The sequence below is a fragment of the Ischnura elegans genome, chromosome 4, assembly GCF_921293095.1.
Source record: "Ischnura elegans chromosome 4, ioIscEleg1.1, whole genome shotgun sequence".
In the NCBI taxonomy this organism is placed as follows: domain Eukaryota; kingdom Metazoa; phylum Arthropoda; class Insecta; order Odonata; family Coenagrionidae; genus Ischnura; species Ischnura elegans.
In genome coordinates, this window is record NC_060249.1 from 52,947,589 (window position 1) to 52,972,108 (window position 24,520).

The window sequence follows — 24,520 nt, forward strand, 5'->3', positions numbered from 1 at the left end:
CATACTTCTGCTATTATTTAAACTCCGTTTACTTTTCTTTTCATGGACAAATCATTACCCATTTCTCCAGCATTTTCAGGTCCTTCCTCCATTTACTAAAGAGAATGGGTGCTATCTGAGAGGATAACTTTGATGCTTGAATTTAAGAAAAATTTTGGTGGTTTTTTCACACATTTTCTCGCACCAGTTGACCAAGATTTTGACATGTACAGTGGAACCTCGTTAAAGCGAGTACGGGCTATAGCGACACCCCCGCTATTACGAGAGATAGCCGATGCACCGTCAATTGACCCTATAATTAAAAAATTCGTTTTTACGAGATCCTTTCGGTGTTGGCTCTCGCCATAGCGAGGGTTTCACCGCCGGAAGACTTTCATCAAGACTCCTTAACCTCTGTAATTGCTAGCGATCGGTTAGAAATGAAGTTAATGGAGTGCTCAGTCTCAAATTTATGTGGTAAACTGTCGTTCGATAAATATAATGATGACGAAACAATGCTTTGCATGATTTTTATTCAGTGCGGCGCTTATAAATTGTTTGAATAGTTAGTCGTTATTTGGGTAAGGAAATTTAGTGATGCCAAAAAACATCCCCTTTCGTCTGGATTTATGCTTACGTTTATCGGATAGATGTTTATCTGTCGCCGCACCACTCCTGTTCCTGTATATCTGTTCGCAACTGGTATATTGGCTATTATTTGCTCCACCTCCGGTAAAGCGACAATTCGCTATAGCGAGTATTTATTAGTGCACCGTGGGGTGTCGTTATATCGAGGTTTCACTGTACTATGATTATATCACCGAGGTAAAAGTTAATGGAAACAATCCTATTAAAGGTATTCTTGACAACCATGAAATCCTAAATGGGAAATTTATCTACTACCTGCCAGGCCTGATGCTGTAGCAACAGTTCATTTTCTATTAACACTTACACATGAGGTCTCTTTTAACCCATTCAATGCGGATGTCATTCATGAATGGCATCCGCGACTTGCCACCCGCGCGGATGTCTTTCATGTATGACACGGCCTTGGGTCCTTCCTGATGCTTTATAACGATACCACGCTCAGCCCCTTCAGTTTGCCGCCACTACGCCACTCTTCAGTTGGTTCCTAGCTTCTGTCCATTGCGCTCCGTTTCTGGTTACGCCCATTTTTCTTTTTTCTACGGATTTTTGAATTTTGTTGTTTTTTACGAGACTTTTGCTGAATAAGTTTTTATTGAAGTGTGCTCTAGTCTTTTCTGTTTAGAATTGACGTCATCTTGAAGAATTTTTTCTTCCGTTCAGAAAAATCATTGTTTTAAAAATCTTGATTGTGGTTATATTGTAATAGCCAGTAAGTTTTTCAGCAGATCGATATTTTGAGAATCTATGGCAAGGGATCATTTCCTCGGGATTTTACAAGCATTACATTTTGCAAGATATCCCAATGAAAAGGAACCGGTGCGCCGGCTTGCAAAGAGAGAAATGCTTTACAGCAACATACAGCCGCGGCACCTAGTGATCGTCTTTGTAAAATAAGACCTCTTTTAGACAGTTTCTAGGAGACGATGGAAACTGCAGTCTTGCCGGGTCGGGAACTTAGTGTAGATGAGTCGATGGTACAGTGGAGAGCCCGTCTAATGTTTCGGCAATGCATCAGTGGCGGATACAGATGGGAGGTGCATGCCCCCTCCCCTTGTGGGGCCGCATGTATTGCTAAACATTCCAGAACCACAATTGTATCTTGTTTATATCATAAAATGGCATTGTCTTGTGTTTTTACATAATCACTTCAATTAAAACTTCTTACAATTTGCATATGACTTGCTTATTTTTTATTACGATAAAAGTAAAGGTAACTCAAGGAATCATTCTGCCCCCCCCCCCCCCCCCTTTGAGTGTTTCTGTATCTACTACCGCAATACATGCAGGGAAAGAAGTACAAGCATGGTGTGAATATGCACACGCTTTGTGAGCCGTCTGGCTTAGTTCACCGATTGCTAATTTATACAGGCTTCGGGGGCAATAAATTGGGCAGATGGGGACATGGCGATAAAGTCGTAAAAAATTGTTGGAAGATTTGAAAATTGTGGCCACTGTTTTCATGAACAATAATTACAACAATGTTACAGTGACTAGGGACCTTCTTTGTCAAAAAATCTATTGTACAGGTACATTGAGACCAAATAGGAAGGACAATCCAAAAGAAATATTTGGTCACAAATTACCAAAAGGAGAGGTTTGTTCTCGGTGGAGTGAGGAGGGAATGTATGTTTTCCGCTGGAAAGACAAGTGGAGCATATCAATGATCTCGTCGGAATTAGGAAAAGACCTAGTGGCAATCACCAGACAAGGCAAGGAGAAACCAGAGGCCTTGGTTGCTTATAATAAATTCATGGGTGGAGTTGATCATTGCGACTAGCTCCTTTTAGAAATGTAAGGTAACATACTTGAGGCGAATATTTTGGCACTTTCAGCTGTTGTTCGTTATTTATAATAAATTGATGCATCATAACGTTTGATTGGGTAAAGTTATATTCTAAACATTAGCTTTTTAACCATGTTTAAACCAAAGGCATTACGCCCTAATAGGCACATATTTCCAATCTCAACACCTCCACCCAGAATCAGCGTTCTTAGGAATTTAAATACCCCAGTACACAACGTGTTAAGTGTGAACGGAAATAATGCGAGCTATTGACAGTAACGAAATGTGACGTGCAGGGTAGTGTTAGCATATCTGGTGGTTGATTTAAGAATCAATTTCACCTTTATACTTATGGTTTTGCATGTGAAGAGCAAGAATTCACACAATGCCGATATAATATTACGTAAAAGAGCTCACATAATAAACACAAAATTACTTACAACTCCAGTTCAAGATTTCTGATTTTTCCATTGCCGCCATTTTCACGTCCATTTCCTACGAGGGCACGTCAACGAGGGAGCATCTGCGTTCCCTCGTTCACTTACCCTTCGTTCCCTTGCACCCCCGCCGATTGGATCCACCCTTGCTGTCGTCACATCCGTAAGTTGACGATCGAAAAGTGCACGAAGGGTGAATAATTGCGAATTGGGAAACGGCCTAAGGCTTCACCTAGCATCTAACTCAAGACCATTAGATCAGAAGCCAGATGCTCTACCCTCCCAGGAATCCACCCTCAAACCTTAAGGATATGGAAACTATGGATACTTATTCAAGAACTTACTTTTCTACAGAAGTGAGGCATGGATAATGACAGCAGCAGAGAATTCAAGGGTAGAGGCCTTTGAAATGTGGTGCTAAAGAAGAATGATGAGGATCAAATGGATCGACTGAGTAAGTTATGAGGAAGTCCTACGAAGAGTAGGAGAGAAGAGAAGCCTCATGAAAACCTTGACAAGAAGATAGAACAACCTTACAAGCCATACCTTGAGACATCATGGCCTGATGTAGACAATCATCGAGGGACAAGTATAAGGCAAGAACGGAAAAGGAAGACCCCGCATGACCTACATGTAACAGGTAAATAAGGATGTGAAAGAGAAGAAATATATGTATAGGTGTGAGATTATCTGATAGAAGAATTGAGTGGAAAGCTGCATCAAACCAATCTTAGGATAGTTGACCATGACTGCAGTGATGATGATGACCTTCAACTTCTGTACACACAAAAAATGTAATGACAAACAATTTTATTTATTTAGGGCCTTAGGTTACAAAACAAACCTTTGCTAACAGTCCAAAAAGCATGTGATGCATCGCCTAAAAATTTATAAGGAGTGTTTAGGGAACTGACTAAGTTACGGAGATCAACAGAGCAATAACCATTATAAGCATTTAAAAAACTGATAAAAAGGGATGTGGCACTTCCGCCAACAGATATTATTTTTTATGCTAGGATTATCTCTAGCTAAAATTTGAAGAGACAGTGACAGGAGGAGAATGATGGCAACTGGGATCCATTTCAAAGAACAAGCAGCATATTGAACAACGCATACCCTCCCCACAGAAAAAAATCCGTATTCTAATGTGTATCACTGTGATCACCCACTTCTCACCCAGCCACCCAATCTACACCCAGGAAGACTTATGAGATCCACATTTCAAATTGTGCTGAATGGTATATTGCCACTGATTTACTGTTTTCATTTAATTGAATATTGTTATATGCAAACGGAAAATTCTAAGGATATTTTCCTTCAAGGGTTAACTGCATGAGAAGGAAAGACCCAGTCAAACAGGCACCAAATATTCGCAAACGATTTTTTCCTATTAGGTAACTTTATTGACAAAATAACCTTATGTACAAATCAAAAACACTAACTCCTATGCGACTTACAGTCAACTCATGCGGGACAGCTCGCGCAGATTAATTAAAACTAAAATTTAACGAATAGGAGTCCATGGAATCAGAATGTCTTTAAACATCTTCCTCTCTGAAAAAATAATGGTGACATTGTATTAAAATTACTAACTCTCCTTATGCAAAGGAGCAAATAGAATTATTGGCACCGCAAATCGAAGGATGTACCTGGTTCTGGAAAATCTTCTGGGTGCAGTTCAATGTAATGCCGAAGTACAGCATCTTTCCTTGCCAACCTTTGGTTCCTACGGTCATCCCAGTACTTTCCCAGTACAAACCCAGCAGCTCCCAAACCAATGTGATTTTGAATACCTAAAATAGTATAAAAATTAAATCTTGCACTTCCTCATTGACAGAAACAGAGAAATGCCGAACACTCACCGCTAAATATAGGTCTTTTCGTAACGTACGTGTACGTTGCAGCCATTCCTACACCCATGACGGTAAAAAAAAGGGGGTTGAAGTGCTGAGATAGGAAGGGATATGGACGAGGCTCCGAGCCTAAGAGCTCGTACGCCGATAGCTTTGGAGGAGGAGAAGGAATATTCTCCATTTTAGCCGTCCACGGCAAAAAAGAACTTATGAGGAACTTATAACCTCCTTAGATCTCAGCGGAGAGCACAAGCACAAGGCACAAGTAACCTTATTTACTTTCGTAATTCAGGTGTTTACAGCTTCATTAATTTTCACCCAGAGTGCAGCAGTTACAGGACAGAAAACTTTGGATTAAATGGCGCGCGTCTTAGTTCGAATATCCCACGCACATTACGTTCGTCTTTCGTCGTACACATTCGTCGTTCGTACAATGGAGTTATCTTGGAATCTTATTTTAAATGAGCGAAAGTAAATGCGGTGCATTATAATTGTTCTCATGTGGCTTGGAGGTCTCTTTGTAATTAACGACTACTTAAATGGAACTCAGTGTGTCTTCAGACTCATCATGTGAGTACATTCCCTTTTGTTTCAAGCTAATCAGTTATTCCATTGAAGGTCTCTCAAAAAAAAATTGCAAATAACACCATAAACGTAACATTTGTCCATGGCCGTGGGTGACTTTTTAAATCATCTGAAAGTATGACATGTTGCTTCAAAAACCTTTTCATTTACTCGAAAATAGTGTACTGTGTAGTGAAAATAGTGTACTGTACTATTCAAGTGTGAAGCATTTTTGTGTGTTTCACCAGCATTTTGTGTGAGGAAATGTTTTTTGACTTGAAGCATATACCATCAAATGCGCAAAATTGTTTTGCAAAGTAAAGTGGCTATTTAGGAGGACCACTCATCTTCCATTCATAGCGCCACTCTTCGTTTATTAGTTAATTTTGTTAGCTTCAAAGCATATTTACGAAGGTGAAGACCTACGTATGTATTCTTAGAGTTCGGATCAATATATTTGCGTAGTCTAGGGATTCAAATTCAATACTCCTATTACAAAATTAATTGTTTATTTTTCCCGTAAAAATATACAATTATCTTCCACGAACATTTCTTTTCAAGACAACACTCATTAATTTTCACAAACATTTACACCTCTCATTATTTACAAAATGTATTTTTGATGCTCGTTGTACGGTGTCCACACTGTTGTACTCCTTTTTTAAAGTACTTCTTCAGCATTCTTTCATATTTCATTCAGATATGAGATGTTTCTATACAATAATGTAGCTTTAAAAAAATAACTCATTGTTTTAACATCTCCAACATTAGGTTATTTAATTTTCTGGGTTGTAGACATCACGTCCTGCTATTCCTGTGCCTTCAGAGTCTCCCAACCATGGATATTTATTTGGGCATTCTTTGCATGTGGTCAAATACCTGAAAATAAGAATTTGAATAAATTTGAGCAGTTAAGAAAAAAAAGATATGATATGTAGTTTTTTTGTTTCCCATAAAGTTAGCAACTGAAACTGGCTTGACATTTTGCTGATGTGATTTGCATTTTTATTCTCTTCATGATCTATTATCATTTACTACTCATAGCTTGGCAATTTTCAGTCTGGTTTTGATAGCATACTCAGTGTGAAACTTTGATGGGTGAATGAAGTAAAGGCTCTCTAGATACAGAGGCACAAATATTTGACCAGACAGGAAATCTTTCCAATAATGATTTCATTTTGTTGTTTAGGTGGTTGTTTTGGGGTAGGGAAGGCTGTTCATTATTTTCTGCAGCGCCTAATGGTGGTATGCAATATCTCAGCAATAGTGAGTCTAAGGTCGGAGATATGCATAGACAAGTGTCTTGTAGATATTCATCAATTGTTTTGCAATGTTGTATGCTAAGCTGGTGAAATAGGTAAAACTTTTAATTGGAGAGGCAACCTTAAATAGTATAATCATTTCAATTTTCCCGGAAATTCGGGGTGTCAGCCACCCCCTCCTCCCTTTCATCCACCATATGTGACTAAAAATGCCAATAGTCATTGTTAAACTGCTGTTATTTTATTAATCTGCAATAGAGAGGGAGGGAGGGTACTGAATGCTGGGCAAAGAATTAAGCTTGTTAGTCGAGTACCTCATCCTCTTGAAAGGTCATGGCTTAGAATTATGGTCAATTCTGATAGCAGTGCAAAATCAGATGCTATACAACAGGAATTAAGGACCTCTTACTATGTATTACCTTGTTGTTGAAAAATTAGCCTCAGCAGTCTTGAATGAGAGAGCACATTTATTGGGTAGATTACAAGGTGGAGGTGGTATATCCTCTGGCTTCCGTTCACATTTCCATGCATCGTAACCAGCATTGACTTCTTTGATTGATCTTGGGTCTGTCATCCATACCAGAGCCTGAGTGATTGTCACATACCATACATCGGGCCTGAAATAAAATGCATATTAGGTACTTGGCATGCAAAACAAGAGCATTTATAAAGAAGGAACTTGTCTTGATTGCTTGAATGCATATGACAGAACCACTGGACAGAATATAATGGCATGCTATTCTTGACGCCTTACCAGGAAAGCTTCTTTTCATATTTAACCAGCTGTTTTAATTACATTGTTGCTTCTTTGATAGAATAAAACTACAATCAGGATAATCATGAAATGTAGAGGCATTTTTAAAGTTCAGAGAAGATTTTTTGGCAAAATTATTTTTTATTCTCAAAAGTTACCCTTAATCTTAAAGAGAGAAGTTAAATATGACAGAGAAATAATCTTGGTGGAAGAAATATTTTGTCTTTGTGGCTTATATTTTTTCTATTCACATTGTAAGCAACACTTCTGCTGCTCAGGATACTTGGAATCTACGGCAAAGTATGATCCCCATGACTTAATTATTAATAGTCCTAAATCAGTTTTTTGGGTTGTTAGTAATCACATTTTTGCAGCTCGTATAAGACAGGCATACCTGCATAATCCTTTGGATTTCACTCTTCTTACTTCTCAAAATCAACTGTCATTCAAGATCTATGACGAAATTTCTCTCTATTTTGACGCTATCTCTTAGAAGTTAAAGCCATGTTAAACACTTTGGACCCTATATCGACAAGGCTACGACCAGGTGGCAGTAGAGACGACCCATTTGAAATAGCATATGAAAACTCTTTTTATGACCCTTTTATATCACCAAGGAAAGACTGTTATATTGATATCTATTAAGTGCTGCAAAAAATATCTGTTCTTCATTTTTATGCCTTGATTTAGTCACCCCTTCATTTAATTCAATTTGTTAGGCCTATAAAAATGGATTATTGCTTCCATTTTACTCTTATTTGTAATTTTGACGATTCATATAAAATATTTATACATACATGTGCACAATATACTCCTCTCTTGGCAAGTTCATTGTATCATGTATTCTTATCAAAGATTTTTTTAAAGTATGGGAAGTGATTATTTGTAAGAAATTACTTGCATACATTTGATGTTACAGGAGTACACAGTATTGAACTTTCATTCAGTTACTGGATGTAAAAATACCTCCTGTAAGCTTTATGTACCCATTATGCATACTAAGTGGAATGAATTTTCATTTTTTTACCCCTTGAAGCTATGCAACTCCAGTGTGTGAGGAGTGAAGCAACAGATTTGGTCGAAAACGTGACTAACTGTGACATGGTATCAAATAAAAACTGTCAAAATACTACCTTTTTCATTTTTTTATTGATGGGATAATCTGCAATCAACTTACTGAGGAAATTGGAAGAAAATAAAAGGTAGCCTTTTCATATTAATTGTTAAACAATTGCTGTTTTTATAGTTAAAACAAGCTGTATTTGTTTATTGCCACTTCAAATTACTTGCGAATTATGTCAAAATATTCATTATGTATTTTATTGCCATTAAAATATGAATCACTTCTCTATGTACTTTGGTTCCATAGTTATTAGCATAAATGTGATTTTTCATTTTTTGTTCCGAGGCTTGATGCAGCTATGCTGCAAGGATCAGAATTTTCCATGGGTTAAGTTCTGAACTTAAATGAACCTGTAATAAATCTTCATAAGTATGTATACTTCTTTCCTATACATAACTTCTAGAGAAATTGGCTGTGGTCACCTGACACTCCTTTGCCTGATTTGAGATGAAAAGGCCCAGTAATAATGTACTCACAGTGTAAGAGTCCAATCAATGAATTTGTGCAATCCTTGCTCGAGCTCCTTGATCTGGAACCAGTTGGTGTGGAACGGCATCATGTAAGGCGCACGGTTTTGATCCCTGTGACGGGAGAAATCTTCCTGAAGCCATTCAAACACCTCGTTGGCATCATGACTATGCAGCACACATTGGTCAAGGAAAGGGCAGTGTCCTCCCTCATAGCTTTCGACATAATGAGCATTCAGTGGAACTTCCCAAACACCTGTCAGAGATAGAATTTATGCTTGACACAAGAAACACTAAAAATTCTTGTCAACAGAATTACTTGTTAGAGATAAGTGTTAGCCTTTGAAATTTGGTGGAGGTTGCCAGTTTCAGGGATCAAATACTAAATCAAGAGCTCTAGAATATCTAGGTATGCACTGCATGATAAAATTTCTGAGGAATGCTGTAATTATTGGATTGAAAGCCTGGGTGGGTCTCTGGGGGATATGTTTATTACGGGTCTACAAGTCTAAAGACTTTTTTTTACCCTGTCTTCAATGGGGGAATTAAATGAGTTTTCATTCGAGTCATGTGTAAAAATACAATTTTATCATTGGTTTACCAGAGTTTTAGTACTTCTGTATAAACTTTTATGTATGCCGTGTATGTATGTATGATTTTTCCAACATAACTGCTGAAGGGTTCTACCAATTCAAATACACCAACAATATTGTTTGAATAATTATTTAATAATGGAAATTGAATCATCAACAACCTAAATTGTTGATACCTGGACTTATAATATGGAATATAGCGTACAATGATCTCTGGAAACAAACCTGGAAATGATCTAGAAGGACAGGTATCTGAACGGCATTCATGTGGAATCTTGTAGTCTAGTGTGTATGGCCAAATAGGAAGACGAGATGGTGGTACACCCATGGAGCTATCATAAATGTAGCCAAAGTCTTGCAGCACCTGTAAAATGTTTTCGAGAAGATTATTTGCATTGAATATTTCTCTTCCATGGCTATTGTTTCAAAATCATCACAACTAATGAAAAACCGGAGAAGAAAACTAACTAGCATTTCAAAATTGTCAAACCTGGTGAAGTGCAAGCTGTGGCAACAATTCATGAAAAACTTTATTTTTAGGCTCCACCTGAGCAAAGTTTTCATCAGGTAGTAAAGATTAATTCTGTTGCTTTTGACTCTGAGATGTAGAGTGAAAAAATACATTTCTACTTTGGGATTCTTATTTTCCTCTCTCAGCACTCTCTGTTGAGCTTATTTTTACTTTTTACATCACTGTTATTACTAAAATTTGATGAAAAATTCTTTCAACTTAAGCCTCCTTAATACATGTGTATTGTAAGTGCATTTTTACCCTCAATTGCGCAATAATGTTGGCCAAAATATTCGATAAAATGAAGTGAGTAGTGTATGAGCAAGAATGGAGAAACCATGTCTAGTGAATTTTCGTGAACAAAAATTGATTGCTTTCATGGTAAATAGGATCCTGTACAGTTTTCTTGCTATTGAAGGTGCTAGGTATGATAACTTTTGCCTGAAGAGACTACTTAACCCATAAAATACATGCAGTGGCACATAGCCTGGATGGGGGGAGCTAAATCTCACTACAGCACAAACAGTTATTTTTTCAACTTTTTTCAGTAGTTCTTATTGAAAATTATTTTTGCTATGATCCTAGTACTATTTGTCAGTATCTTTCATTTTAATTTCATATAACTAGTATTTTTTGTATGAAATTCTTAAGTAAAGGTTGCATAATTAATCTATCCCACAAGAAGTGATCATGATACACAGAAGATCTGCTTTCAGACCTCCCTACCTCCTAAGCACCATTTCCTGCCATTTTTCTCTGACTTACAGGTTCTCTCTATCGTACATATGTAAAGAATGAGAAATTCTAAATTCTTTGAGGTTTATTTTTGATAAATATACACTGCTGAAGTATATTCAAGAGGTTATAAGAGTGTGCTATTTTGTAAAAGATAATCTATTAAGAAGGTTATGTAAAAATCCGATACCTTGCATGCTATCAGATTCCTACATACATATTTTTTATTCATATTCTTTCAATCCTTTGCTCACCTCATACTGTGTGTTCCTTCCTGGTTTTAAGTAAGGAGCTCGCATACCTACAACATCACTGCGAGTAACATTTGAAAAATGATGCAGAATCTCCCTCATGCCAATCATCTCTCCGACCCATTCCTCGTAGCCCTTATCTTCAAGCCCTCGCTGTAAACTGAAACAATTAGCATTACACAACCAACATCATTCATTGATTTTTCAACCAGAAATATTTCATTTTCTAGCAAAATAGTCGCTCATGATTCTGTGAACAGTTGTGAATTTAGTAAAATAGGCTCTTAAGTGGGAAATTCTCAACTTGATAGTTCAATTGTTCATTCACGTGTTATTTGATTGCATAGAATTGTCAGCAAAATATCACTTTTTCTTTTGTTTTAAAGGTTCAAAACATGTACTCCAGGAGAATTGTTTATTTGTGTACAGAAATACCTGAAGAGATATGTTTTTTTACATGAAAATGAAGATTGAGAATCTGATATTGACATACACGTGTATATCTCTATCAGTAAATTTATTGGTCGAAGAGTTTTACTTATTCTAAGGACAGGTGCACGTAAGGCCACAAGTCATGGACACTGATGCCAGTTACGAATGGGTAGCATCAAATTCTAATCACAGTCTCTAGGGAATGCCCCAAGACATGATCTGTTTGTTGTTGACTGCCACTTTTTGTACTTCCTTTAAATGCTTTACACAATAGAGATTGAATGGCTGGTGTTACAGTACCCTAGCATATGCAATCAATTGGCAACTGGTGGCCATCAAAAGTAGCAAGAGCTGGCCAGAATCCTGGCTTGGTTGAAAGTCACAGTTACTTGAGGCTTCACTATGTGTGAGGCTCGAATTAAAATTAATGCAAATCGTTAGCCTATGCTTATGGTGCCCTTTAGTGTCCGAGGTATGGTGGCCTTGTGCACCCCTGTCTTAATGAAAAGTCATGCAGCAGAGCTTTAATTAATCCTCCTGATGAAGATAATCTATTCATGCTCATTTTATTAAAAAATAATATTTACTCATTACTATATCTAGTTCATGCTCTCTTTGTATCGTTTGCACCAATGTGATTGAAAAACTTTTTTTTGTGAGGTGGAGAAAGATAGGAAAGGCATAAATAGAAATAGGTTCAAAAAGTAGGGTTTGGTGGAGGAATGACTTGGGAAGTGATTAGTGAAGACAATCTAATGAACAGCTAATCAAATAACTGATCATTGAAGCTCTACTGCATATATGTCACAGCTGTTCTTAATATGTATTAATAATTATTTGCCTAATGTGAGCTTTGATATTTATCAGGAAATATAATAAATGATTATTATACTATGATAGCACTACTGCAATATATTATGGTAGTAAAAACTATAAATCATGGCTGGTATAATTATGACTAGGAATTTTTTGAAGACTTAGAACAATTTCTCACGAAATAGTTTCCGTGGCTATCTCGTGATTCTCGTGGGCAATCTGCTGTATCATGTGGTAGTTGCTGTACTCATGGGCAATGAAAAATGTTCCACGAATCTTGCAACCATTTGGATTTGTCCGTCCCTCCTTCTGAAATACTTTTTGGTACACGTCAAAGTTGTTATGGTTGATTGCTCCATCAAATGTCAGGAGTATCATCTGGGGTGTCTGTAAAGATAATACATAGATAGCTTCATTAGAACTGGTTGAAAGTTTAAAAAAAATTAATAGCTTCTGACGTAAAATTGAGTTTATTTCGATGATGAAACCTAACATTTTTTTGTACAAAACACTGTGGAAATTTATTTCTCCATCATCCTTTAGTTAGACTTTAGAGTTTTCCTTTGCCCAAGCAGTAATCAATATCCCAACTACATCCAGACAACATTGTCAGTGTTAACATATGACATCCATGCAATATCCATTTGAATCCAATTAAAATTGTATAGATATCTGTCAAATTTCCGAAGGAACCACCAAACAACTTTGCAGGGATGTCCAACAGTGGACATGGAGATCCACATTACAACATCTCTCAAATGTCTTCACAGCATCTTATGAGTAGATAATGGGTGTGCTTAGTATTTAGGAATCCAATGAATATGTATAATTGTCTGCTGCTTGGGTATTGACTTATGTGTATAAGACAAATCAGTTTTGTATTAAATAAATAATTTAACTGATATCTGAAAATGCCATTTGCCATCTAGCTACCGCAGCTGAAGGGTTAATGGCTTTGTTTTTGAAAGTACATCACGCTTGTAAATTTTCTTAAAATAGGGCCTGAAACTTTTTTATAAGATAAAATATTTCCACCACCTCACATCTTTGACATATCTATGAATTTGATTCTTACATCTTCTGGGTCTAATCCACCAGGAATCTGAGTGCCATCCTTTGAGCAAAAACAGTATGGAAGGCTGCAAGCTGCTGTATCACATTTTTTCGCCAAGTCCAGTGGTGGTTCTGTTGATGGAGCCGGAGCTGTAGAGTAAAGAAGAAAGTTATTCCAAATGCCAAATAAATTTGATCAAAATTTAGAATTTCCCGATCAACATGCTTATAATTATTAACATGAAGGTACAAACCATTTGCTTTTTTCTAAGACGAGAGTATTCATTGAAGCCAGATATAATTTGGGTGTTGGAGTTAACCTAGAAAACATTCTAAAATTTCTTGTGTATTGATGTTGTTGTCATCTTCCCTCGTTATATCTCTAGCTATTACAGAGTCAACTCTTTCGGTGTTCTAGACAAGGATCCTTTTTTCCAAGTATGTAGTATTTTAAATTGTGCAAAACAGAAGTTGTTTTACTCCAACTTTTTCCAAGTGAATGTCAGTATGTGGGCTTGAGTTGTGATTATTATCGTGATTTAGCTACGCATGTGTAAAAATCATCCTCATTGCTTCTGCTATGTATGCAGTGAATTGACTTAAACATCGCAGCAATAACCTCTTTCTTTAATTCTTAAAACTGCCTATACATATATTTTATTTTGACTGCCAAGTTGGCGGTCAGGGCTAGGATTGGGCTCAAAGAGTTTTCTGCACCACTCGTTACAGTAGTTTGACCAAATGGTGCAAAGTTAGCCATAAATGGATGCCAATCTCGTAGAAAGGGGCGTAAAAAATTTTTCCCATAGGAAAAGACAGTCAAAACTGAAATTACTGTTTAAGGAAGATAATTTGGTTTTTCACTGTAATTAAATGAATCGTTGATAGAATTGGTGATGTCATGTGACCCAGAAAAATGGAGACTGTTTATGGATTCGTCAAAGACAAGCTTAAAAGTGGTCCTGTTGGCCAATGGGAATGAGTTACCTTCTTTCTGCTGCATACTCTGCTGATATGGAGGAGACTTACAGAAATATCAGCCGAATCCTTTATTATCGTGATTATAATTGATAAACTTGCGCTGATCAGAAAGTTGTTCATCTAGTTTCTAGGTCATATGGACAAGACAGATGGAGATAGGATCAAACTAGGACAGATGAAACACTTTGTGATAGCAATCTACTAGACAGGAGCTGAATTTAAATTTTTAACTTAATTTCCTCATCTTAGTGAGGTTAAAACCAAGGAAAGAATATTCGTGGGCCCCCAGATTTGGAGACTTTTCCAAGATTTGATTTTTATGAAACACCTGTATCGTAAAGAAAATCGAGCTTGGCTTGGATTCTAACACGTGTGTTAAGACTTTTTGGGTAGCAAAAAATGATGGCTATGTTGCTCATGTCGAGGAATTGCTGGCAGTGTATGAGGCCAGTGGCGCAGTGAGGGGGGGATAAAACCCCCCCAGAGCTTGGAGAAATTTTAAAGTTTAATCCATTTTACTTAATTGGATTGATATTACTAATAGAATAGAGTAACCATTAATAAAATATCCCTTAGAAATCCGTTAACTCACCATTTTGGACCATTTATCTTAAAATTCCGCAATTTATTAATCTCACACCTACCACTTATCCTGGTGGGTATTCCATACCCCTGCACACCCCGGTATTAGTTGCACCTAAGCCTTAATTCCTTGCTGTGCCCCTGTATGAGAGTAACATATCCCTAAAAATGCATTTCCTTCATATGCACCAGCACCTTTTCATAGAAAATTTAGGAGCAGTTTTAGATTAACACCGGAAACGGTTCCATGAAGATGTCACCAAATTCGAGAGAAGATTTTCAGGGTAGTTATTTTACTCTTTGCTGATGCACGTGCGGTATTGCGGGCACCAGCGTGGTAGCGTACCTTCTGAACTGTTGGCACACATGTTCATTATTTTTTCTATATCATGTTCTTAAATTTTTCCATTATTGCTGATATAAGCTGTTGATATATTTTTTCCATCATTCTGGGATATTTGGGGTAGGGGAAGATGAAATGGGAGATGAAATCCCTACCCCAAATATCATCCCCTTATAATGTTGCTAACTACCTATAATTTTGAAAAACGAAAAGAATTTTCATGACTCGACATAGCATTGAATGAAATATACTAGGGATGAGTCGATTCCAAATGTCGATTCTCGATTCCACCGATTCTCGGGAACGGAATCGAGAATCGATCGCCTAAAGTCGATTCCGATTCCATCGATTCCAGGAAGGTAAATGTTATGAGCATAGACTATAAGTTTGGGGCATAAAGGCTGCCACACACCTAAGCGGCCGCGGTGTCAGCCTTCCCCGCGCGGAGGATACACCCGGCACGCGGGTGCTGCGACGGGCATGCCTAAGAGGCCTCGGAAACATGAAAATGTCGGCAAGAGTGGCATTATGAATCACATTCGGAGAATTCATCTGGACCACCAATTTTAAAGTATAATAGATCGAAATATATTTTTTTAAATTTTGAATGGTATTGGAAGTCTGATGATAATAAAAATGTGCAGAGAGCGAGTTCTCCTGTGAAAAAAGTTTCTTATAAATACGCGCTGAGAGCGGGTTTTTTACATATGCAACTTCTTTTAGACTAACACGCGTCTGTGTCAATAATAAAAAATTTAGACACATTCGCGTTTGTATAGCCCAGTTTCATCAATGCAACCCTTGAGAAAGTTGATACTTGCTTGGCATAAGCCGCCGCGGCCTCTGGGCGGACTCGACAGGTTGCCTTCGGCCGCCACCGCGCACCCGCCAGGCTGCTCTCATATGTATGGACGTAATGAACGCTATATTATTGTTTAGCCACCGCGGCTACTGTTATTTTTAGGGATGGTCGGATCGGATACCTCGGACCCAAATATCTGCGGATATATGCCCTTCATCGGATACATCGGATCCAAAGTCGCGGAAGACATCGGATCTGGATCCGAAATTTTAAATAATAGCTTCAGTGAATGCAACGCCCCATCAGGGTGGATAGAGTTCCGATTCCCTCTTCGAATGCGCCGTCGCATGCGATTCTTGTCCTACTCATGAACCATTTTGTTTGAAAGCTCTCGCAGAGGTTACGAGTAGAATTTCAGCCATGGCCAGAATTTTCAGCCAGAAAATAAAAAAGGCAAAATACGACTGGCACATAGTGTGACTCTTCCCAAGAGATTGAACAATCATCGGAGGAATCTCAGTGCCGTAGGATAATAACGTAATAACCACGTCAAAAGTAACTACGTCGCGGATTTCAGAAAACCACCTTTGGCCGTCCATCAGCCCGTGCCTCTATTGTTGTTTTTTCTATCCGAAATCAAACGGATCATAAATCATTGTCTTCTAAGGAAAATATCAAATCACACGAAACCAATTGAAGCGTGTTTCATCCCTACCTCGTCGCACCAACTGACCTTTTTAGGGCTACCTGCTTCAATTCTCCGTTTCTAGACGAAAAATGCTAGGAGAGTGACTTCTGGGCCCGAAGATATCTTGATAGCTTCGACAATAAGATGACATGCACGAGATTTAAAAAAGAATTAGACCAAACGAGACGCATTCCTGACGATAGTTCTGTTTATTTTTCAGCTGTAATTGAATGCCGCTCAGTTTTCTATCTACAATTCTACTATCTCTAATTCAATTAGACTTTACTGATATGCAACATTGTACAAGCAGCACAATTTTCAAAGAAACAAGCGCAACATTAATTCCTCAAACAATTAGAGACGGATTGGAAACGCCAACTACATATATCATGTAGTACGCCCGGCTTCGCTTTGAAGGCAACGACATCACTGAAGCAAAATCTGACTCCGAACCGAACCGTGTGTGTGCACTGTGGCATAAATTATCGCGAGGATGTGCTAAATCCACCTCACCATACTGAAGCGTTTTCGGATGAAACACAAGTCCGTATGCGATGAGAAAGTAAAATTCGGGGGAAACGTGCGTGAGGAAAATTTGAATTCAGTCGATGGCAGGAGGGTAGCCAGGAATTTTGTTAAGGGGGGGTCCAAAACCAGGGGGGAAATTTTTAAACAACAGGGTACAAAGGAGAGGGTTTCAAACTAATTTTAACACACTTCATAAAATAAAAAAAATCATTTTGCAAAGATACATTTTTCTTTCATTTTTCATTTTTGTAAATTCATGATTTTTTAATATTTTGTTTCCTTTAATGAAGGAAAGCAATTGTGTTTTTATATTTTTGGGGGTCCTCTTGCTACGCCACTGGTCAGTGGTTCATCCTAAGATTTCTCCTATTTTCACTTCCAAACCCAAGTTAACAGTTTAGGCCCTGAGTATGTAAAGATGTTTAAAAAAAAAAACTTGAAAGCCCATAAAAATTTTTTTAACGTATAAATATATTAAAATGTGTATGAAAATCTAAAAATCATTCCATTGATTGTATGTATCCAGAATAAACTTAAATAATGACTTTGTTCAATGACAGGAATTTGAAAATGCCTTTGGATTCAAAAATATCCGATTCCAAAGATCTGGCTCCAAAAATCCTGGATCCGTCCATCCCTAGTTATTTTATTCCATTCAATTCTTAAATTTTTATGATAGCAATGCTACAGATAAATTAAAATCCCACCTGTTAGAAGGAATAAGAATCGATGGAATCGAGAATCGGGAATCGATTTGAAGGAATCGGAATTGGAATCGGAATCGAAAAAAAGTGGAATCGACTCATCCCTAAAATATACAATGAGAGCTTCTATTTGGCAAGACCTAGTTTGACTTGGGGAAACCCCAAAACCCTGTGCTCACATACAAAGACAATTTTTTCTTGTAGATTTCAGTTTTTTTGGTAAATTATTACTTGCAAATTCAATTATAAAGCATACATTAGGTTAGGGTCAAAATGAGTTTTGATGGAAGACTCAAGCCAGAAGTTATAGAGACAGACCAGGGCACATAGAACTACATTTGAATTTGCCTCTGCATCAGGAAGTCTTTTCTTGTCTCTTAAAAAAACAAACTATGTAATTGGATAAGGCTTCAAGTTCTTGTAACGTCATTTTGATGAACCTAATTTTGGTGGAAATTGTTCTATTCTTTGCATTGAGGAAAACTGTATTTCACATTCAATCAAAGGATTTAGCACTGGTCCAGGATAATAAAAACAAGATAATGTTACTTACTTGTAATGATTGGACCACACCTGGCTTCATTTTTAAAGGTACATAACTTGCTTATGTCGTCAAAATAAAGTCCTGAGGGGCAGCGATTCAGGTATGGATAACCGTCAACACACTGTAAAATAAAAGAGAAATGATTTTATTTGTATTGACTTGCAATAATATGAAAAATTTATTTATACACTCCATTGTAGTGGAGTGAATAAATAAATTCTTTAATATGTCGTATTGGCGATAATGAAGGTTAGCTCCATTGTCATCGCTGCTGGAATCATCTTACAGAGATCTTTGACTGAATAAAAATGTTCGTAGAGTTTGGTTGACACTATTAATATTATTATTTTAATTTGCAGTTTTTCACAGACGCGGAGTGTGACTTTCAAAAGATTACTTTTGATCCATAGGGATAAAGTTTAAATTCTTATTTGGGAAAATATAAAAACTATAATTGTACATGCATTATGCAATTATTTTTAAATACAAAAGTCGAATGATAATTTGTAATGAGCATATTTTTGTATGATTCATGCATTACCTTTCAAAAATATGCCACTGATTTACATATACATTAATGTTGGCCATAGGTTCTAATAATAATTAGTTTCTCAGCAAATCCCAAGATGAGTAAAATTCTCATGCAGATGTAGCTGAGACTTTCAGTGCTAACAGCTTTTGTTTGCATTACCATCAGTCAGTATTTAGTTTGTACAAATTTATATTTCAAGAGAAGTAAACAACTTTTAATCTTCATTTATAATACAAGATTAGTTCTTTTCCCCCTACATTTTATGGTTATGCTACATATCTGAATAACATGATGGTCTATGATGGAATTCCACATTGTTAACTTTTCTGTCCACCTTTGCTCAGAGATATGATGCTTTTATAATTCAAAGACAGGAGATCCGAAAAAGAAAATACATAATAATTAGTAGGAAAAATAGGTCTAAATATATTAAATTACCAACTATCTTCTACCAACTTTTATTTGCATCTGATATTCTTTTTCAGACTTGTTGATTTCAACCTATTAGTCACTTAATTAGACTAAATCATGTATGATCAATGCATTATCTGTAGCATTAATAATATATCGAAATTGGAATGTGAGATATGCTTATGCTGTGCTAATTGGAAAAATTTAATTATGTCATCAAAACTTGTGTGACATAGGTATTCTGAGTTTATATTGGAAGCTTTAGCAATTAATTTGTATTTAATCCTTTCCTGCCGGTGCCTACGAAATGAAAATGTTTTATATGCTACAAGTAGCATGAAAATATTTTAAAACTCTCTTTTTGGAGCTGTTTCTTGGGAAGGAGTTGTCCTGGAATTTTTTCCCCTCTGATTTGGGACCCAACTGAAAGCCTGAGTTTCTCGGGCGCCCGGCCATTACCGCAGCCACTGGACTAGACCCTCTAACCCTTTCTTAGAATGAGACCACAGTCAACTTATTGCATTAGCCGTGACTTTTGAAAATAAATATTGTGTATGATTTTCAATAATTTACACTTATATGAGAATAACTAACATTTTTAAATCGTTGTAGAATTTTAAATGGATTTCTAGCGTTGATAATCACAAAGTTAGTAGACGGAACATATTAAGACTTTTACTCCAGAAGCTCATTAAAAATAACAATAATTACGTTAAAAAATTGCTTATGCACATAACAAAGCAAAGAATTCGCATCACAGTATAAAAAATTGCAGTACGCAACAATTTTTTTGCTAAAATCTATGAAAATTCAACCAATTCACCGCAGATTACTGCTGTGAGAATCATAAATGAGAAGGAGGGTTGGGTCCAATTGGTGGCGGATCCAGGATAGGGACAAGGGGGGGGGGGGGGGGGGGTAAACTCCCAGCAGTAGTGGGGATCCAAACAATATTTCCATGCTATCTAGTGTACATTGGATCAGTGGATCAGCTCACAGAAATTTTTAAGTTAAATCTATTTTACCTAATTGGATTAATATTGCTTATAGAATAGTGTGAGGATTGATAAAATATCCCTCAGAAGGCCGTAAAAATCACCACTTTGAACCATTTATCTAAATTTTTTCCGGTGGAAGGCCTCCGCACCTCCCGCTAACCCTGGCGGGTATGCAATACCCCAAGCACCCCAGTATTAGTTGCGCCTGAAACCCCCCCTAGCCTTAATTCCTAGCTGCGCCCCCGCATTGGATACTCGAGGAGATAGGTCTAGCCCCCTAACCCCTCTCTGGATCTGCCACTGGATTTGAACATACCAAAAGCATGCAAAATAATATATTTTAGTTAATTTTCACGGTAGACTTGTAATTACGAAGTTCTGTGGACCGAAAAACCGATGGTTCGTAATAAGGAGTTCGTATGGTTTCTTTTAGGATTCATCGAAAGAACATTGCACAAACAAAACACAACTAACGATGAAAAAAACAACTGTCAACATACACTCTCTTCCCTTCCTCTGCATCAGCTAGAGCTGGCATTCGTTCATTTGCATTGAAAAAGTCATGCCGGCCCGAGTCGAATTTAGGTCTTTTGAGTATGAAAATGCTCATCAACTATACTCAACGTTGGGTGTGAAAGAGCTAATGAGCATATATTTTTAGAGTACATAGTTCTTAACTCATGAGTATTTTCAACCTCCGGTTGTAAATTATTTTTGTTGAATTAATACATATCAGCTAATACAACCACCCTGGTGATTGTATTTCCTGTGTTCTCTTGCACAATATTATATTAGCCAAGTTTTTTAAAGCTTGAAGTATGGATGCATATGCTGGTGTGACTTCATTGGTATATAACAAAAAATTAGGTGTGATCGCACAGTATGCCACCTCACTAAACCATAGTTAATAAATTCACACCCAGAATTTGCCTGCATTACTGGGAGAAATGAATGAATCGACACATGGTAAACTGGTGAGTATAGAGCTTAGAGGCTGTTTGAAGGGTCTCTGGTTCAAATCCTGCGTGAAGCTTTTGGACACCCCCAAATAAAAGTGCAAGAAGGCCTAGTACCAATATTTTGACTGTCTAATGAAAATAACTTAAATAAGTCTATGTGGGTTCATCTATATGGACACTAAAACTCACTTAGATTTCGTGTTGCTGGAGTGCAAAGCAAGATTATATGTGTAACACTGTCTTATTTTAGAGGTATCTTCTCTTAACCATCGACATGGGCGATGTTGAGCAGACCGTCGAGGGCTGGCACGAATTTTAATCGTTTTCCCATTTGCGACTCACAATCAGTTCTTCGTCCTGAATTCTGCAATAACCGCGACTAATGGTAAAGAATTTCCGATTCTATGTTGAAACTATCGCAATTTCTCCTAAAGAAATTCCTTTCCTTTCAATTGAAGTCTAGAACAATATCGAAAATTAAAAAAGAAAACTTAAGAAAGTTATAGAAAAGAAACCTTAGCACCTGTCCATTACATGGAATTTATAGCCAACAGATATGTTCTCATAATGACCTATTACGAATATTTGATCGGCGTTTAAAGTGTCGATATCCAAATTCTACAATGCCGGCAATACAAGCTGGTTTTAAAAAGTGTCTTCGATGCGAAGATCGGGAAGTCATTGGACACTAATGTTCCTCTGTTTTAAACATTTAAAAACATATGGAGAATAAATCACTAAGACCAAATAATACCCTGTTTTGGCAATAAACAGTGATAAATATAGCATTAAAGGTTATATTGATGAATATTAAAGGTTATTTAAAGAATTCTATGGTTTTACGATGAGTGAGAATGATCAACAACTGTTGAGTGTATGCAACCCGCGTGCCACCAAAAATGTCTGCCTAGGGTGGGGTGCGCTCACTCTTGGGACCGTATCTCGGGAGCCACTGGTAACATTGGAAAATATTTTAGGAGAACCATGCCAACTGTCCATGGTATCGTTAGTTACCATTGAAAATCAGTTGAAAAAAACCAACGCCTACTTATCGCCATTCATATCCGAAAAACAGCCGAAAATACCAAAATTTCCAAACTTTGGGTGCGATGCGGCACGTTTTCCCGTGTTACAATTGCAATAATATTTTACAGGATATGTTTTTACACCAATTGGCATAAAATGAGGGGGTGTCCCGAAAGAAATTCGAAAAATCGAAAAATAAGGACCACCCTAGTGTAACATGGCATTAAAAATAAATTAAGGTGAATGTAGTGAAGTCTTTAAACAGAAAAAGACTAAAAAGCATAAAAATACCGCAGGACACAAAAGTAGCTATGATATTAGTTCTAAAATGTCAGTTCTAAGCAATGATGAAAATAAGAATAGAAATAATGTCTTTGCTGTTAGATCAAGGGAAATAATTCTCAAAAAAAATAAAAAAACTACAATATGTATGTATGTATATCAGTTAATATGCTACATAATTTGTTTTAAATTATCAATAGACCTGCAAAGCAATTGTTTTGAGGACCTCATATTTTAAAAGGAAGAACTATTAAGCACAACATTTTTTAAGGGTCTTACTGCCGTAGGTTCACTGTCTATTCATGCTAAGAAAAAGGCCACTCATCCATTCTAGGGTTGACCATATGCATGCAGTAATTTTATACCGTTATAGTTTTGGATACTTTCTACAAGAACAAAACTTTCAGCAAAATATTTTATTTCCTAATAGGAATTTACTTTCAAAATAAGCCTTTCAAAACTATTTGCTAACTGCCAGAATTTTGGACTCACTCAAACTTTTTGACTCGACTAAAAAGTTATCAATTTTTTGGTGAAAGAGATCTCATTTTCATATGAAGGTACATCAGTTACAATGGATATTGGCATTTAAATCCTGTTATTCCAGTTCTGGACCTATTTTTAATCGATTAGAGTTTTCGTGCGTCCGTGCAGTTAATTTTTATTGGCCCTCCTTAAGTACTACTATCTGAATTAATTGAGATTATGTTGGAATATATTTCATCTCTGGGTAAGTCCCATGAATTACACTTGAAAAGAGTTGCTGTAAAAATTTTTTGTCTGTACAATTAGTCAGCAAGTAATTTGTATTTACTGGTGAAAAACGAAGAAAGGGTAATGAATTAGGTTCTAGCACTCTACTTTTTATGAAGTGTGTGTGGCAAAATATGCGGGCTTTTTTCAGAGTTTCTAACCTATTGTAGAAATTTGTAATAATGTTTGATTAATTGTCAAGATGAAAAATGAATAAGATTGTAATCTTTGAAAATAATTTTCTTTCGACTTTTTTTGTTAGGTTGACTCAATGATCCAGATTTAGATGTGTGTGTACCTGGTAAAACCTTCGGCAGGTTACTGGATCTGCATAGTTTCCATTCCCTGAATCTTCTGGACAGGTGTACTCCTCCTCTGGCTTTCCTTTATTTGTCCCAGACTGTCCTTGAACTGAAAAGAAGGTAAATATAACTGGTGAGAAAGTATTCAGAGGTTACTCTCAGAACTAGGTGATTAGTCAATTATGGAGAAAGTTAGTGATATCTAAAAATAAAAATATTCAAAATAGAATTTAGTGCAGGAAAATGAGTGCCTCTCCTTAGTCATTTTCATTTGAATATTTGCCAAAGCTGTTATCAATGTTTTCCTCCAAGTTTCCAATTATAAGGCTGGAAAAAATCTCAAATAACATATTATGAGGAAGGCCATCATAACGGATGAAAACAAATCCATTTAGTAAAACCTCTTAAGCAACCACCGAAAGTTCCACTGAAAGGTGGTTGTTTGATTAGGGTGTAGAGGTCCATGTAGGTCTATCTTTGACTGCATGTAATTACAAACGACTTGGTGGCTCAATTGAAAATGTTGTGGAAACTTTTTAGCTCACAATTCATTTAATATCGTAATAAAGTAGTAAGAAATGAGTTCAAATATCCAAACAGATTTGCCAAAAATTATATAATTAATGATGATTTAATTCAATGTTGTCATACCCCAATACATTAAATTACATGTGTCCCTGGAAACAAATTGCAAATGACAGTGTATGAGTAAAATGTGATAAAAACATTACAGATGCATGATGTTTCCTTTTACTTCGTTTTTAGTTTATTTTTTATTAATACTAGGCTGAAAAAAAATTTCTTGAACGCGTCTGCTGCAGGCC

The 24,520-nt window shown here is 36.7% G+C and overlaps 2 protein-coding genes and 1 long non-coding RNA gene across 3 annotated transcripts in view; 1 reads left to right on the plus strand and 2 right to left on the minus strand.

Moving 5' to 3' along the window:
* Nucleotides 1–4,227: 4,227 nt before the first annotated feature.
* LOC124157475 (NADH dehydrogenase [ubiquinone] 1 subunit C2) lies at nt 4,228–4,990 on the minus strand. Its single transcript, XM_046532211.1, has 3 exons — nt 4,710–4,990; nt 4,497–4,640; nt 4,228–4,401 (listed from the first exon to the last, which is right to left on the minus strand). The coding sequence occupies exons 1-3, from the start codon at nt 4,879–4,881 to the stop codon at nt 4,352–4,354; spliced, it is 366 nt and encodes a 121-aa protein (XP_046388167.1). The 5' UTR covers nt 4,882–4,990; the 3' UTR covers nt 4,228–4,351.
* A 110-nt stretch (nt 4,991–5,100) lies between these two features.
* Nucleotides 5,101–23,798, plus strand: LOC124157476. The gene is made up of 2 exons (XR_006864604.1): nt 5,101–5,270; nt 23,657–23,798. It is a non-coding gene; the product is annotated as an uncharacterized LOC124157476 (long non-coding RNA).
* LOC124157474 (chitin deacetylase 1) overlaps nt 5,757–24,520 on the minus strand; it is a 31,914-nt gene continuing 13,150 nt past the window's right edge. The window contains exons 2-10 of the mRNA XM_046532210.1: nt 23,693–23,805; nt 18,443–18,554; nt 13,284–13,411; nt 12,387–12,595; nt 10,964–11,120; nt 9,689–9,827; nt 8,880–9,126; nt 6,946–7,143; nt 5,757–6,143 (exon numbers count right to left, since the gene is read on the minus strand). Coding sequence (XP_046388166.1) covers nt 6,041–6,143; nt 6,946–7,143; nt 8,880–9,126; nt 9,689–9,827; nt 10,964–11,120; nt 12,387–12,595; nt 13,284–13,411; nt 18,443–18,554; nt 23,693–23,805 — 1,406 coding nt within the window. The 3' untranslated portion in view covers nt 5,757–6,040. The remainder of the gene's footprint in view (nt 6,144–6,945; nt 7,144–8,879; nt 9,127–9,688; nt 9,828–10,963; nt 11,121–12,386; nt 12,596–13,283; nt 13,412–18,442; nt 18,555–23,692; nt 23,806–24,520) is intronic.